The following is a 16,150-nucleotide window of genomic DNA, read 5'->3' as shown; positions in this document are numbered from 1 at the left end:
AGAAGAGCAGCAGTTGGGAATTGAATTTGGAGGTGTCAGGCCACCAGGAGGCATATTTCTGATTGGTGATTCTCAAACAGACAAGGCCCCAAGACCAGAGACTCTAAAATGTCTTTGGCCTCTACTGTACCTTTACAAGTTCACAGCAGCCAACTTTCTCTTGTATCTGGCATGGTATGATTAGGCATGGGGTGATCCCCACTGCTTGTAATGTGGTGTGTTAATATCATGGAAACATCTGATTCTATTGGGCATTTTTACCTGTGAAGTATTATGAAAATAATTTCTGCTTAAGCTGTAGTGTATATTTCTGCTCTCAGTCTCCTAATATAAGAAATTATTGATGAGTAGGTATGTACCCTAAAGATTTAAAGTAGAGATGACTGGTTCTTTCTCATATATTACCTTTGCAGATAAGTAATAAAGTGATTGGTCCTTTCTTTTTAACCACAAAACTCAATATACCAGTAAAAAAATGTCTTGCTTGCTAACACTGTTAATATATAACAAATTACTTGAGTGTGAATGTATGTGGGTTCTTTGATAGAATATTTTTCACTTGTAGTATGTAAAATGTTTAATCATGTTAAGAGATATAGAAAACGTGCTGTTTTTTTTAAACTTGCATTCATTGAAATCATTCATTTGAAAATAAAATGTAACCACATTGTCGTTTTTATATTGCTTGAAATATTTTGCTGTGGTATGTAAGCTGTAAGGGAAAAGATAATGTTAAATGAGTTAGAAGGAAATCATAAAGAATAAGAGAGTTAGAAGGGAAACATCAAGAATAAAGACAGTGGTAGAAGGAAAACATCAAGATTGAGAAAAAGAATGCATCAGGAAAATACAGACTAAAGAATGCAAAAGAAGGAAAAAAGTAAAGAGCTGAAGGAAACCATTAATAGTGTGCGTGAGTGTCCTTTTTTTTTTCCTACCTCTAATAAAAATGTCCTACTCTGTGGATTCCCGATGATCCCTGTGCTTCTGGAGGCCGCCACCTAGGCAACAACAGTGTGTTCTTAAGTGGCATATACTCAGTAGTAGAGCCCTCACTCATCTGAAATAAACACTCAAATCCACAGTGCCTCCTACTTTTAATCCTAGAAACTTGTTTCCATATCTACTTTTCTTTTTGATCACTTTTGTTTGAAAACCAAATTCTCTAATACTAAGATACACATCAAGTCTTTTCCATATCAGGCTTTTGTAAATTGTTTCCTTAAATACAATGTTGTTTAATAAGATAAATTTTATTGCTACCTGTATTGGTTTTTATCTCAAGCTGATGACCACTGATAGTTTCCATTTTCTCTCATGTTATCTCCTTTTTGGTGTACTGAGAAAATTTTATTGAATATATAAATTCTTATCATGAACATGATGACTTATCTCATACCTATTGTTCTAAAAATACATGCTCTATTAAAAGCAAAATAATAACTTGTATAATAAGAAGATAATAAACCTACAGAGTAAAAGGCAATAAAGTCAAAATCAAGTATTGGTTTATATTGAAAGCACATGATGTGATGAAAGGAGACCACTTGTTCATTTCCTGGCTGCTCGGCACCTCAGACCCGAAAAAAAAAAAAAACACAGAAATTATATTATTTAAATCACCATTTAGACTATTAGCTCTAGCTTCTTTTATATGCTAACTCTTATATCTTAATTTAACCCATCTCCATTAATCTTGCATTATCACGAGGTCGTGGCCTACCAGAAAAGTTTCAGCCTATCTGTCTCAGGCTAAGGCTCCATGGCTTCTCCCTAACCCCGCCTCCTTCCACCCAGCATTCAGTTTAGTTTTTCCCACCTAGCTCTGTTCCTCTAAAGTTCTGCTATAGGCCCAAAGCAGTTCCTTTATTAACAGATGATATTCACAGTATACAGAGGGAAATCCCACATCAATGATGATTATGACCAACAACTGAAGAGGCAGAAGAAATCATAGTCACTGCATGGAAATCACTTCCTAATGTCATTGTTTCAATGTTTAAATGACTGTTCATGGAGATCCATCTGCCAAAAATATATTTTCAGTAATTTCTAATGGGAAAACTTATGGAATTAAAATTATCAAAATTCCCTATTCAAGTTTTCTATGACAAAAAATGCATTAATAATAACTTATTTCTTTCTTGTTATCATTGTAGATATTATTCCTCTGTTCATGACTTTCAAGTCTCATAGTAAGAAAAAGAATTAGATGTCGTGCCCATATATTTTCTAGCACTCATTTCTCCACTGTGGAAACTTAGTTACTACGAAGGAATATGTAGCTTTACTGGAATTGAAAATCTAGGGTTTAAAACCAGTTAGCCAGATATCCATCTCATTCTGATCTCTTTACAAACTTAGTTTCTTCATCATTAAAATAAATAAAAAATATAAAAAAATAAATAAAAATATTTTTTATTTCTACATAATAGTGACATTTATACAACATAAATTAAGACATAGAGTCAGAAAGAAGTCAATTGCCTTGCTAAGGGATACATAGTAAATCAATGCAGAATTGGTTATTAATGGATTCTTAGTTAACAAATAACTTCCCTACAGGAACATAAAATAACATAAATTAAAATTTAATCTGCTCAAATGAAAAAAAGTTCTAAAACTGATAAATTAGTTACAAAATGTTGGTCTCACTAAGATAGGATAGATGTGGAGTATTTTCTCTAAATTTGTCATATGCAAATGAACTAGACATTGCTGATATATTTATTTCCTATATGTATTATATACAGTTTTTCTTATATTAGTTACAGATTTATTTTTAATTTTAGACAAAAACAGAAATGTAGTGGCATTGTGTTTGTATTTTAATAAATAAAGCTTGCCTGGGGACCAGGAAAGTCAAACAGCAACATTGGCCAGTCTTACAGACCAGGCAACAATAATCACACTAGCTTGCCATAGAAAGCAGGCAGTAATGGTGCAAGCCTTTAATTTCAGAACTTGAGAGGACTATAAAATGGGAGGAAACAGGTCTCAGTCATACTCTCATTCTGAGATTTCCTAAGGCAGGATCGTCATTATCAGACTCAGGTCAAGGTAAGAGCCAGAGACTGACAGCTTTCCTTTTTGGTTATTCAGCTTGAACCCCAATTTCTCTCTCCTAGTTTTTATTAATCATGCTTCAGTGTTTTCAAATATCTAAGCAAAATGTCTATTGTACCAAATTCTCTGCTCTTTACACTCTATTTGAAAAGTATTTATATTGCTATATATGGAAAAATAACGTACCATAATTTTATTATAAGACACATAATAAAAGATGCATGGAAGTTTAATGCTTATCTATCTCATAAATTTAAATTATGTTTAATAACCTTTGTCAAATTACACACACATATTTAAGGTTAAAATAATTGCTTCTCCTCAGTTAATGCCATATAGTCATTAAATTATAACAAACAGCAGTGGAATGCTCCATTTATTGTGTGATAGAAGAAAAGTAACTACCAAACTCACAAAGCTCTGTACTCTGGGCATTATAATTAAAACCTGCCTGGCAATATGGACCTCTAGTGCCATAGTGTAAAGAATGCTGTGGTGATAACCAACCATTTCCTCAATAGTTTGAGGCTGGTCCAAAAGATGGAACCAACAGCTGGCAATGTGACTAGACAGGTCATGGGAAAAATCTTCTATTTGTGTGATAAATGTACATAGTACAAAAATTATTCTTAACAACTTTGTGATACTACTAGTGTTTAGGCATCTATTCGGGCCTGACCTTAGGGTCCTGATGGAAACATCAGGTCCTCAGCTGCAGACATTAAAAGCACCTCCTGTGCACATTAGCTACCTTCTCACATTCCATTATAAAAGGTGGGTCTGGCCCACCTTCAGTCTCCTCTTCTCTTCTCTTCTCTTCTCCTCTCTTTCCCTCCTCCCCTCTCCTCCCCTCCCCTCCCCTCCTCTCCCCCTCCTCGCCTCCCCTCCCCTCCCCTCCCCTCCTCTCCTCTCCTCTCTTCTCTCTCTCCCTCTCTCTTCCATCCTTCTCTCTGCCCCCTTTTCTATCCGTTCTCTTCCCTCTTTCCATAAGAGTCCTATGTGAGCTCAGGTGTGTGTTGATACTCCTCCTTCCCACAGTTTTAAATTTTTTTTCAGCTATACCCATTGACCTGAGCATCTCCCAATTCTCATGAGAAAAAATTTCCTCTTGCAATATATGGCAATTAACATAAAAACCTAAAATTGTCAGCGTATAGAGAATAAGAAATTTGAGGGTGCTCTTTCTTAAATAGGATGCCTGTTTTACAATTTCCCCTCAAGGCTTCAAAACTTTGCGTAAGAGCTAGACATAGTAGATATATTCAAAGAAACTATTACACAATAGGGAAGATGCACATATGAATTAAAAGTGATTGTGGCAGCATAAAACAGACCTATTCAAGTCAAAAAAGATAAAATCTGAATATGGGCTGGAAAATTCTGCAAATTTACTTTGGCAATATATATGGACTCTTGTATATTGCCTATACTCCAAATCAGGTCCCACATTCAAGAACAGTTGGACAGCACAAAGTTATTTTGTTTTTTGATGGAGGAAGGTCATTGGCTAATAAAGGAACTGCCTTGGCCCATTTTATTGGTTAGAACATAGGTAGGTGGAGTAAACAGAACAGAATGCTGGGAGGAAGAGGAAGTGAGCTCAGACTCCACAGCTCTCCTCTCGGGAGCAGACGCCTCAGAGAGATGCCATGCTCCCCTCTCCCGGGAAGATACACGCGATGAAGCTCCGACCCAGGATGGGCGTAGGCTAGAATCTTCCCGGTAAGAACGGTGCTACACAGATGATAAAAAATGGGCTAGTCCAGGTAAGAGAGTTAGCCTAAAAGAGGCTAGATAGAAATGGGCCAAGCAGTGTTTAAATGAATACAGTTTGTGTGTTGTTATTTCGGACATAAGCTAGCCAAACAGGTGGCCGGGGTGCTGGGAACGCAGCCCCGCCTCTCTTATTTCAACAGTTTTTCATGCTTTGTTTTAAATAAAAATGAGTGAAGAGGACATAAAATTTTGTGAGTAGTGATGCAGGAAATAGGTGTGAATATGATCAAAACAGTACTCTTAAAATGTATATGTACCAAGTCCTCTATGCATATAGTGTGGCTCTTAGCTTGGTAGAGTTTTGGGACTCAGCAGTGGGAGAGGGAGTGTCTCTCTTTGACTATTTTGCCTGTTCTTAGAACTCTTTTCATCTTAATTAGTTGCCTTGTCCATCCTGAGTATTATTGCTGTTGCCATATAGCATTCTATGCTGTTTTTGTTGTATTTGGTTATTGTCTCTTGGAGGCCTAAAGAGGAAATGAAGGGCATGTGGATCTGGGAGAGAGGAGAGGTGGTGAGGAGTTGAGAGGAGTGGGGGGAGGGGAAACTGTGATCAGGATTTTATGTGAGAAGAATCTATTTTCAATAATAATAATAATAATAATAATAATAATAATAATAATAATATAGCTCTCAAAGGGGAAACATTTAAAAACTACTGCAAGAATTAGGTATTCATTATTATATAAAAAGAAATATTTTCAAGATCCAGTAAAGAAACTTACTTAGATCCAGAAACTTAAAATCTAACACATTCCTTCTTATCAGATTCTTCCTTCTTATACTACATCATTTGCCTTAATACTATACGCAAGGAAAACAAATTGATTTGTAATTGTGTTTTCTTCAGTTTAAATACATAGCATCTAATTCATATTGTTTAATCAGCATTCTGCAGTGCACTACCAAGCTGGGTCTGGGAAATGTGTTTGGGGTTGGGAAGGAATTAAAAATGATGATACTGAAGAAACATCAGATTCACACCAAAAAAAAAAATGCTGGGATGGAATTGTGTGTATTACTCAGGTGAATAACACTAACTAGGCAACAGAGCAGAAATTCAGAGAGTTCATTCTTTACAGCATAGAAGGAAAAGTCAGCCAGTCCCAGGAGTCTCTGTCAGAGAGCTGTCTCAGCTTACAAATATTGAGGAGGAAGAAGCAGTAGTTGACACTTCTCTCTACTCTGTCCACACTTGCACAGACTGGAGGAATACCTTATCAATGCCCTTGAATCCGAGGCATTAGAATATTTATCAGAAATGAACACCTGCACCTTCACTCAGGATTTTATCTAATTCCCACAAAATGCAACTGCAAGATATTTTAATCAACATATTATCTTAAAAATTGAAAATTGTCATTCAGCGTATTATGGAATACATAGATAAAAATTTAACAGCCACACCCACACATACACATAAACACAGACAAACAAACACATGCGAACAATAAGTGTTTCTCAGGTTGAGCTGTGTTTCTTTTAACTTTAGTTGTTTTGCATTGTATTCCCACTAAAATTAAACATGTGTCTCTTAATGTTTTTCAGTTAAGTTTCCTTGTAAGATTCCAATTGGAATAGGTTTCATAATATTTTCTTGACCTTATAATGTTCATTGTATTAGTATTATAAAAGACAATATAAACTTAATCTTTAATTTTATAATAAGAAATTATCCAATGATTAAAAAGTGAAACTTTTCTTCGTCAATATTTGAGATGACTGTGTTTGGCAAAGTTGTGTATTAGACTGTTTAAAAAAATTACAAATTAGTTACCAGCCAAACCCTCTAAAATTTCATGAGCTATAATGTAAAATAGGTAAATTACCAAAGAAGCCAGAGACTTTCACTGTCTAAAATGAAAGTGGTAATCACAGTGAGAAAGATGTAATAACAAATATTGGTCTCATTATAGTGAAGTCCGCATAGGCTATGAACAGCCAATCATTTATAGAGGTTTCCTTCCATTCCTGGAAATATGCTTTGCTGCAGAATCATGGCATGTAAAGTATATTAAACAATGAAATAGTCAATATTCTACTACTTAACATGAGTGATATAGAATGAAATCGCATTTTGAACCTCATTTGAAAATAAGGCATGTGTTAAGGGTTTATAAATAAAATTTGAATTGTTTTATATTGTGCTAATTCAGGGTATATGTTCTTAACATTTTTGAAAGCAGTCTCTTAATTTCTGCTTGGTTTAAAAATACACAATAACTTATTTTAATTTTATAATAATATTATCAATTTATAATCTGTGGCATTAGATGTGGCTTTCTTATTGACAGGTGCTAATATTAATATACTAATAAGCATCACACCAAGCACTGTTGTACAATTGGCCATAGCAGCACATCTGTTTAATGGGCCACAGTTACCCTGATAACCAAACCAAACAAAGATGCAAAAAATCCAAAAAATTACAGACCAATCTCCTTCATCAACATTGACACAAAAATATTCAATAAAATTTAACCCAAGAACACATTAAAAAATCATCCACCATGATCAAGTAGACTTCATCCCAGAACTGCAGGGATGATTGAATATGTGAAAATCTGTCATTTAGACCACATAATACCAAATGAAAACAAAAATACATGATCATTTCATTAGATGCTGAAAAGTCTTTGACAGAATATAACACCCCTTCATAATAAAGGTTCTGGACAGAATGGGGATACAAGAAACATACTTAAACATAATAAAAGTAATATAAAGAAAGCTGATTGCATGCATCAAATTAAATGAAGAAAAACTCAAAGTGATTCCACTAAAATCAGGGGCAAGGAAAGGGTATCCATTCTCTCTGTATCTATTCAATATAGTATTTGAGGTTCTTAGGTAGAGCCATAAGGCAACAAAAGGAGATCAAAGGGTACAAGTTGGAAAGGAAGAAGTCACTTTCACTACATGAAGATTATATGATACCATATATAAGTGAATAAGTGGATAAAAAACTCAATATGAAGCCAACCACACTGAACCTCATAGAAGGTACCTCAACTATATTTGTAGCAGCATTATCTCAATTGTCAGAAACTGGAAACAACCTAGAAACAACTAAACTAAATAATGGATTAAAAGAATGTACATTTACAAAATGAAGTATTACTCAACAGTAAAAAAAAAAAAAATGACATCTTGAAATTTGCAGGCAAATGGATAGAATCAGAAAAAAAAAATTCTGAGTGAGGTAACACAGACCCAGAAATACAAACATGGTATATACTACTTTTAAGTACATAATAGGCATAAACCAGAAGATAAGCAGCCTAAGGAACCTAGGTTACAAGGAAGACCCTAAGAAAGAAATACATGGATCCCTCTGTGAAGGGTAGGATCTCCAGAAATAATAGTCTTTAGGAGGGGGAGAAGGAAATGGGAGGAAGAGTAGTTCAGAGGAGGGAAGAGGAGAACATTTGAGAATGGGATGGTTGAATTGGGGGAAGGACAGAGAGTGAGAACAAGAAAAGAGATAGCTTCAAGGAGGGAGCCATTATGGGGTTAGCAAGAAACCTGGCGCTAGTGAAATTACCAGAAATGCACAAGGATGACTCTAATTAAGACTTGAAATATTGGAAAGGTTTTCTGAACTGGCGTTACCCTGTTATCAGATTGATGTCTACTTTGTCATCATAGAACCTTCACCCAGTACAGATGTAAGCTAACTCAGAGATCCACAGCTAAGCTCTGGGAAGAGCTCCCTGAGTAGACTCTAAGATAGGAAAGAGTGATAATATAAGCCAAGGGATAAAGAAGGGGAAAATCACAGAAACTGCTGACCCAAGTTAGAGGAAGCTTACTGAGTCTGGACTGAAGGCTGGGGAATTTGCATAAAACCCAACTAGGCCCTCTAAATGTGAATGACAGTTGTGTGGCTTGGACAGTTTGTTGGGCCACTGGCAGTGGGATCAGGATTTATCACTAGTGCATGAAATGGTTTCTTGAATCCATGCCCTATGGAGCAAAACCTTGCTCAAACTAAATAGAGTAGTGAGAGCCTTGGTCCTTCATCAAGTGATGTGAAAGACTTTGTTGACTCTCCATATGAGGTAGAGGAGAAGTGGATGGGGGTGGGAGGGGGAGGTAGTGAGAGGGAATGTGAGGAGAAACTGTTTGGTATGTAAAATAATTAAAAATTATGAAACAATTAATTAAATTAAATTTTTTTAAAGTTTAAAAACAAATAAATTAATAAGTAAAAAATAAAAACCCAATGACATATTCCTCTAATTGTATAAATAGTATAAAATTGAATTAACAGAGAAGCAGAATAAAGAATTAAATGGAGTGGAGCTATTTTGTCTATAAAGGTATTCCCTACTATAAACACTAATAACTCAAAAGAAGCAGCGTTTTATCACAGAATTGTGAAGTAATATTTTAGAAATATGGAATTATATGTTATTTTTCTTTCGTATTTTTAAGTATTGATACCAGAAAAGATTAGTATATATTCACTGAAATGTATGTTTATCAATAATAAAGAGCATGCATGTAATTAGGTATAATATCCTAGCTTTGCATTTTTTTAATTTTTTTTTTATTGAGAAAGGAAAAAAAAAGTTTCCGCCTCCTCCCAGCCTCCCATTTCCCTCTGCCTCCTCCCACCCTTCTCCCCCTCCCCCCACTCCTCTCCCCCTCCCTCTCCAGTCCAAAGGGGAACCCTGACTGCTCTTTGGACTAGTTTTGCATTTTATTAGCAAAAAGGGATGGCTATAGTGATCGATTAAGATATCTTCATTAAAATCTCTCAGAGCAGCTGTATCTGAGAAGTAGTCATCAAATGTTTATTCTATGTATCCCATGAAGCTCAGATCATTGTCCTTCATTTCAAGGAAATAGATTCTTTAAAATAGAAGTCGATTCCCTTAGAAAGGCTTATCAAGTTATGTGTTCTTCAGAATTAGATAATAATATATAAATTTACTAATTCCTTAGCTGAATATTTGACAGAAGTTAGAATGTTGGAAACAGGACCTAGAAAAATAATTATGTTTAATATTATCTTAACACTGTTTCAGGAAAATAAGTATCTCATGGAATCTTTATCAACTATTGTTTTAGCCTTTGATGTCTATGCTTCATGACTTGAAAAAACATTTGAGAAATAATTAGCTTCCATAATTCCTATAAATTTCAATGTGTAGCATTCCCACATGAACAAAAATGACAAAATATATTGATTCTAATAACTGCTTCTCTATCCGCTATCAGCAATTATTCTGAAAGCAATATTAAAGAAGTTAATAAATATGTGTTGGATGCTTTACTAACATTTTCTTATGACAGTGACAATTGAATTAATAAGATAACTTATGGGACAAAAGTCTTCTTCAACTCAAAGTTTCATAGTGTTTAGATCATCACTAACTGCTCAGAGACTTTGAATCTGAAATGAGATAGAATGTCTTCGTGGTAAGTATATATAGTAGAAGGTGCTGCTTACTTCCTGGTGCTTACATAAAAGACAGATCACAAAGGATGAGGGACAGAACAAAATTTTTCTGGGGGATGCCCCCAATTAATCATTTATTCAGTTAAGGGTTACCTACCATAAATATAACCATATTACGAATATACAAGGGATTGTTCAGAGCATAGCTTTGAAGTTTCAGGCTGTCATCATTTCCCAAATCCCTTCAAATATAAACTAAGCCAGAAAATGAGTAGCCTTCCAGGCATCTTAGATTCAAGACACAGATGCTTGAAGGAAAGTGTGACATGTTTTGAAAGCATATGCTCAGGTTATTAATGAAATATTTTTGCATTTTGTTAGGGGATTGTTTTTCAGCTGCTAGTTTTCTCACTCATAGAATGACTGTAATTCTGAAAGAAATAATCTTTAATTTATACACCCAAGTATATGCTGCAACTGTATTGAGATGTGTTTTTTTTTTAATATAGGAGAATTCTATTGAGAAATCCTCCCTACTAAGGTATGAAAATAGTACTTGCAAGTAGGCACTGAGTGTGTAAAAAAGACCATCAGTTTTTAAACCACATCTGTGTTTATTAAAGTGACATAAATTTAGAAATTGAGGGATAACACCCCTTTTAAAATTAAATTATAGCTCTTTCATTATTTTCCTTCTTCTCTATCCCAGCTCTCCATCTACCATGCTACCATTTGTTCTCTTTCAAATTCATGGACTTTCCTCTCATTGTTATGTGGTATATAATCTGCTCAGACTGTATCTTACTTTTTTGTATAAGGTATCAGGTTTGACCACTTAACAATCAACTGTGGGCTTGTTCCGGGGGAAGATTATTTTTGCTCTCTTAGTTGCTTTGTTGGTCCTTCATGAGTTTTTTTTTTTTTCTTTTCATGTTACCATATCTTTTGGTGTCATTCTTTTTTTTTTTTAATTAAGTCAATGCTTTTTATTATCTGTTACATGTTTTATAGAAAGAGGTGTGGAAAACAGGCCAGGGTTGTAAAAAAAAGTTACTTTCTACACATTGTTCTATTTACATGCAGATGAGGGGAAATCCCACTTCAGGCGCAGCAGCTGCACTTGTCTGAAGCTTCTTTACAGATGCAGCCCTGAGAGCACTTCGCGCAGCCCACGGGGCAACAGGAGCAGCAGCTTTTCTTGCAGGTGGTGCATTTGCACTGTTTGCATTTGCAAGACCCGGCGCAGGAGCAGGATCCATCTGTGGCACAGGAGCAGTTGGGGTCCATGATGAGTAGAGGCGGCGGCTGAAAACCCTGAGAGAACGAAGTTGGAGAGCTAGGAGGAGGCGTGGTGTCATTCTTGTAAAATATTTAGAAGCCATTTGTGGAGACCTCGTGGACATAGCTTCCCTGACATAGCCAGAGATACAATTGCAAAATCACAGAATATATGCTGGTCCTCCGGCTCAAAGAATCTTTTTGTCCTCACTTCTATTTTCCATAGGCTTTGGAGTGAGGCAGAAAAATTTAGGGTGTTACAGAGATGATGTGATTATTTAATTGGGAGCTTGGAAATTTAGAATGCTGATAGAAATGCAGACCATGCAGACTAGACTTGGGACTAATGAGAGAAGAAAAATATCCAGAATTGAACATTTAACTTACATCCTGCATAGAACACAGCTAGTTGCTTCCCATAGTCTGGAAACTTAAGTGAAATCAATGAAGTAATGCATTTGATAGGGGAGATTGCAAAACATTTAGGCTGCAAAATAATTTCTGTTCACTATCGTTAGTCAAAATTGTGTGAGAAAGCAAGTGTGTGTGTGTGATTGTGTGTAAGAGAGAGATGTGTGCACACACACACACACTCACACACACACACACACACACACACAGAGAGAGAGAGAGAGAGAGAGAGAGAGAGAGAGAGAGAGAGAAGAAATGTAAATATATACATATACATACATTGGGGAAATTTACCCACTGAAAGGCCCAGAGAATAATAAAGAAAACACATTTGAAGTCTTTTATTTAGAAGGGAGTGCATGAACAAATTATCAGAGGGATTCCCTTCTCGCATCATCCCATCAGACTATGCGCAGAGCTGTGCATTAACTTTCCCTATACTTGAAATGGAAATGGAGCCATGGTCCAAGAAGCCAGATTCCATCTCACTCTGAGAGCGGAACTTGTCATTACTCACATGCTTGGTAGTTTGCATGCATTTACAGTCAAAAACTGTGTTCTAAGTTGAATTTTGTAGTACAATTACAATAAGAAAAACATCTCAGCTATGTTTTACAGATTTACTGTGCTTTAAACATTTTTAAGCATATTTGACTAGCTTATATTATTTTGAGATTTTTAAAAAAAACTCCAATGGTAGCCTTTGCTGGAGAGGCTGTGGAGGAAGGGGTACCCTCATCTATTGCTGGTGGGAATGCAATCTTGTGCAACCACTATGGAAGTCAGTGTATCGGTTTCTCAGGAAATTCGGGATCAACCTACCCCTGGACCCAGCAATACCACTCCTGGGACTATACCCAAGAGATGCTCTATCATATGACAAAAGCACTTGTTCAACTATGTTCATAGCAGTATTATTTGTAATAGCCAGAACCTGGAAACAACCTAGATGCCCTTCAATGGAAGAATGGATGAAGAAAGTATGTAATATATACACACTAGAGTACTACGCTGAGGTAAAAAAACAATGACTTCTCGAATTTTGCATGCAAATGGATGGAAAGAGAAAACACTATCCTGAGTGAGGTATCCCAGACCCAAAAAGATAAATATGGGATGTACTCACTCATAATTGGTTTCTAGCCATAAACAAGGGTCACGGAGCCTACAATAGGTGAACCTAAAGAAGCTAAATAAGAAGGTGAACCCATGGAAAAACATATAGTTATCCTCTTGGCTAAGGGAAGTAGACAAAATTGCAGGGGAGAAAATTGGGATCTTGGGGGTGGGGTGGGATGAGGGTAAGGGGAGATGGGGAGAGAAAAGGTAGAAGGGAAGGAGGGGGGACTTGCGGAAACAGGAGGATTGGGATAAAGGAAGGGTGGATAAGGGAGCATGGAACCACAATTCTTAGTTAAGGGAGCCACTTTAGAGACTTGACCCTAGAGGGGCTCCCAGGTGCCAAAGCTGAGGTTCCCAGTTAGTTCGTTGGGCAGCAGAGGATAGGGAACCTGAAATGACCCTATCCTATAGCAAAACTGACGAATATCTTGCATATCATCATAGAACCTTCATCTGGTGATGGATGGAGATAGAGACAGAGACCCACACTGGAGCACTGGACTGAGCTCCCAAGGTCCCAATGAGGAGCAGAAGGAGGGAGAACATGAGCAAAGAAGTTGGGACCATGAGGGGTGCACCCACCCACTGAGACAGTGGAGCTGATCTACTGGGAGCTCACCAAGGCCAGCTGGACTGTGACTGAAAAAGCATGGGATAAAACTGGACTCTCTGAACATGGCGAACAATGAGAGCTGATGAGACGCCAAGGACAATGGCAAGGGGATTTGATCCTACTTTATGTGCTGGCTTTGTGGGAGCCTAGTTTGGATGTTCACCTTCCTAGATATGGACGGAGGGGGGAGGACCTAGGACTTACCACAGGGCAGGAAACCCTGACTGCTCTTTGGACTGGAGAGGGATGGGGAGAGGATTTGGGGGAGGGGGAGAAGGGTAGGAGGAGGGGGAGGGAAATGGGAGGCTGGGAGGAGGTGGAAACTTGTTTTTTTTTTTTTTCTCCTTTTCTCAAAAAAAAAAAAAACTTAACAGTATACCGGAGGTTTGGGTCACATTACTCAAGGAAATATATGAAAAACAATTCAGGATATGTGTAACATGTTCTGATTTCTTGTGTGCAGTGTCTGTGAGAATAAGATACGGAATTGCTTCTGTGAAGCCGACATTTCAAAGACGGTTTTAAGATCTTTACTATTGCAGGGATGAAAGCAGAAGGTAGAAACTGGTCAATCAGCAAAGAGGGTCCAAAGCAACAGTCTGAGTTTCTATAGTAATGAAGTAGCAAGAAAAAATAAAAATTTCTGATTCTTAATTTTCTGTTATCTCCAAAATGAGCATCCCTGCCAAAAGAATGTGATGAATGCATGATTAAAACTGAGAAGATAACACACATATACACACATACATATATACATACATACATACATACTTGCATATAAATATATTATATTATATATAGGCATATATCTCAAAATTTAGAAAAAAAAACATGAAGTTACTGGAAAAGACATGGATTTAAGCATGTAACCACAAAATAACAAATCTCTTAAGAGAAAGGTTGTTGTAGGAATTTCAAAATGCATAATATCAAGCTCTAATGATCAGAATACACATAAACAGATAAACTTTATCACTAGCCAGGAAAAAACAAGTTAAAGAATAGGTTACCCCACTTTGCTTATCAGATTGGCACATTAAAGTGAGTGATAATATCATTTGTCAGCAAGAATGCAAATAAAATGCTTGCTGTAGATATTGGAATCCTTTAAAAAAATCTTGGAAACCATCTAACAACTGCTATAAAAATTAAACCTACATTTAAAGTTGCTTTCACCAATTCAAATTCTAGAAGTGTACTCTTCAGAATAAGAAATGTGGATATTCATAATTTTAGAAGTTTGAGGATGTTTATTGGCAAATATTTTTCTTGTAACAAGAGGCTATATTAAAATATCCTTGAGTCATTTCAGTATAAATCTATTATATAAAATTAATTATACAATTATAAATTATACAATAAATTAAAGTAGGCTTGAATTTCAGAAAACTGAAAGCTAGATTTATAGTATTTTTATTAGGCTAGTCCAAACAAGCAGCCACATAAGGATGATTAGTTAAAAGCACAATTCTGAGGGAAATTATACTCTAACATGTAGCTTGTATAGAGTTGGGAGGGTTGATAATTCTGGAGATCCGAAAGAATCAAGAGAACCTGAGAATTATGTGGAAATATATACTAAATATTTGTCTGTGATTTAACAATAGGACAAAATACAAAAGCTACACAATAAGCTGTGAAAAATATTGATACCTAGAAAATAAAAATTGCATGTTTTTTATGGACTGTTTCTGCAACAAATGGACTTACAGTTGATAATAGAGCCACCTTATATTCCCATGGTGACTCCGATCTTTAGAAAATCCTTCTTGATCAGAAACTTAATTCGGAACATAGATTTAATAGATTTTCACAAAATCTTTTGCAGATAGATCTCTCACTATGTATCAGCATCATTGGCTTGAGAGGTGTATTTCTTTCCTCATGTGCTACTTTCAGGGACACATGACGAGGAATTTTACTATCTGAAAACTCAAGCAGTCTGTTTGAAATGAACAGCTATGAAGATAACTTAATCAAAATTATCTTTTCCCTAGTTGTACATATTATTACTTTTAAGACTGTTTTTATTTTATAAATTTTAATAGTGCTATTTGTATTTATTGAGAACATGAATTAATGTTCTTCCATTAAGTAGTGTTCATTTCCTCTTCTAATTACTAAAATATATAGAAATCATAAAACATAAAAGAAAGAAAAGAAACACTATCAAAGCTAATCTATGTTTAATACAAACAAAAAGGCATTTTATTAACTTTAAAAGACACAAAGGATCCAAGTAATCATTTTTTCAATAGTTTTGCTATACTTGACAAGAATGAATTCAAAATAATTTGAAAATATATCAAAACCTCATTTTCTAAGATATACTTTTGAAACTCCCATAGTAGAATACAGGGAAGTCATCAAGCATATTGTTCTGCTAAAGAACACATTGCAACCAAAAAGTTTCCTACATAAAATTGATTTCAAAATATCTATTTGGATAATATAAAAACAGACTCCAAGTAAGACCT

At 35.7% G+C, this 16,150-nt stretch overlaps 1 protein-coding gene across 1 annotated transcript; it reads right to left on the bottom strand.

The window, feature by feature from the left end:
- Window positions 1–11,206: 11,206 nt before the first annotated feature.
- LOC121462487 (metallothionein-2) lies at window positions 11,207–11,579 on the bottom strand. Its single transcript, XM_041674080.1, has one exon. It carries the CDS (start codon window positions 11,534–11,536, stop codon window positions 11,351–11,353), a length of 186 nt encoding a protein of 61 aa, XP_041530014.1. The 5' UTR covers window positions 11,537–11,579; the 3' UTR covers window positions 11,207–11,350.
- Window positions 11,580–16,150: the final 4,571 nt, after the last annotated feature.

Source organism: Microtus oregoni, unplaced genomic scaffold, assembly GCF_018167655.1.
Source record: "Microtus oregoni isolate MIOR12 unplaced genomic scaffold, Mior012 000001F_ref0000356, whole genome shotgun sequence".
Lineage (NCBI taxonomy): Eukaryota > Metazoa > Chordata > Mammalia > Rodentia > Cricetidae > Microtus > Microtus oregoni.
The sequence above is the reverse complement of the archived record's forward strand: the minus strand, read 5'-3'. Positions and strand labels throughout refer to the sequence as shown.

What these genes read in the sequence shown, in the direction of transcription:
- LOC121462487 (XM_041674080.1), bottom strand. Translation starts at nt 11,536, where the DNA reads ATGGACCCCAACTGCTCCTGTGCCACAGATGGATCCTGCTCCTGCGCC.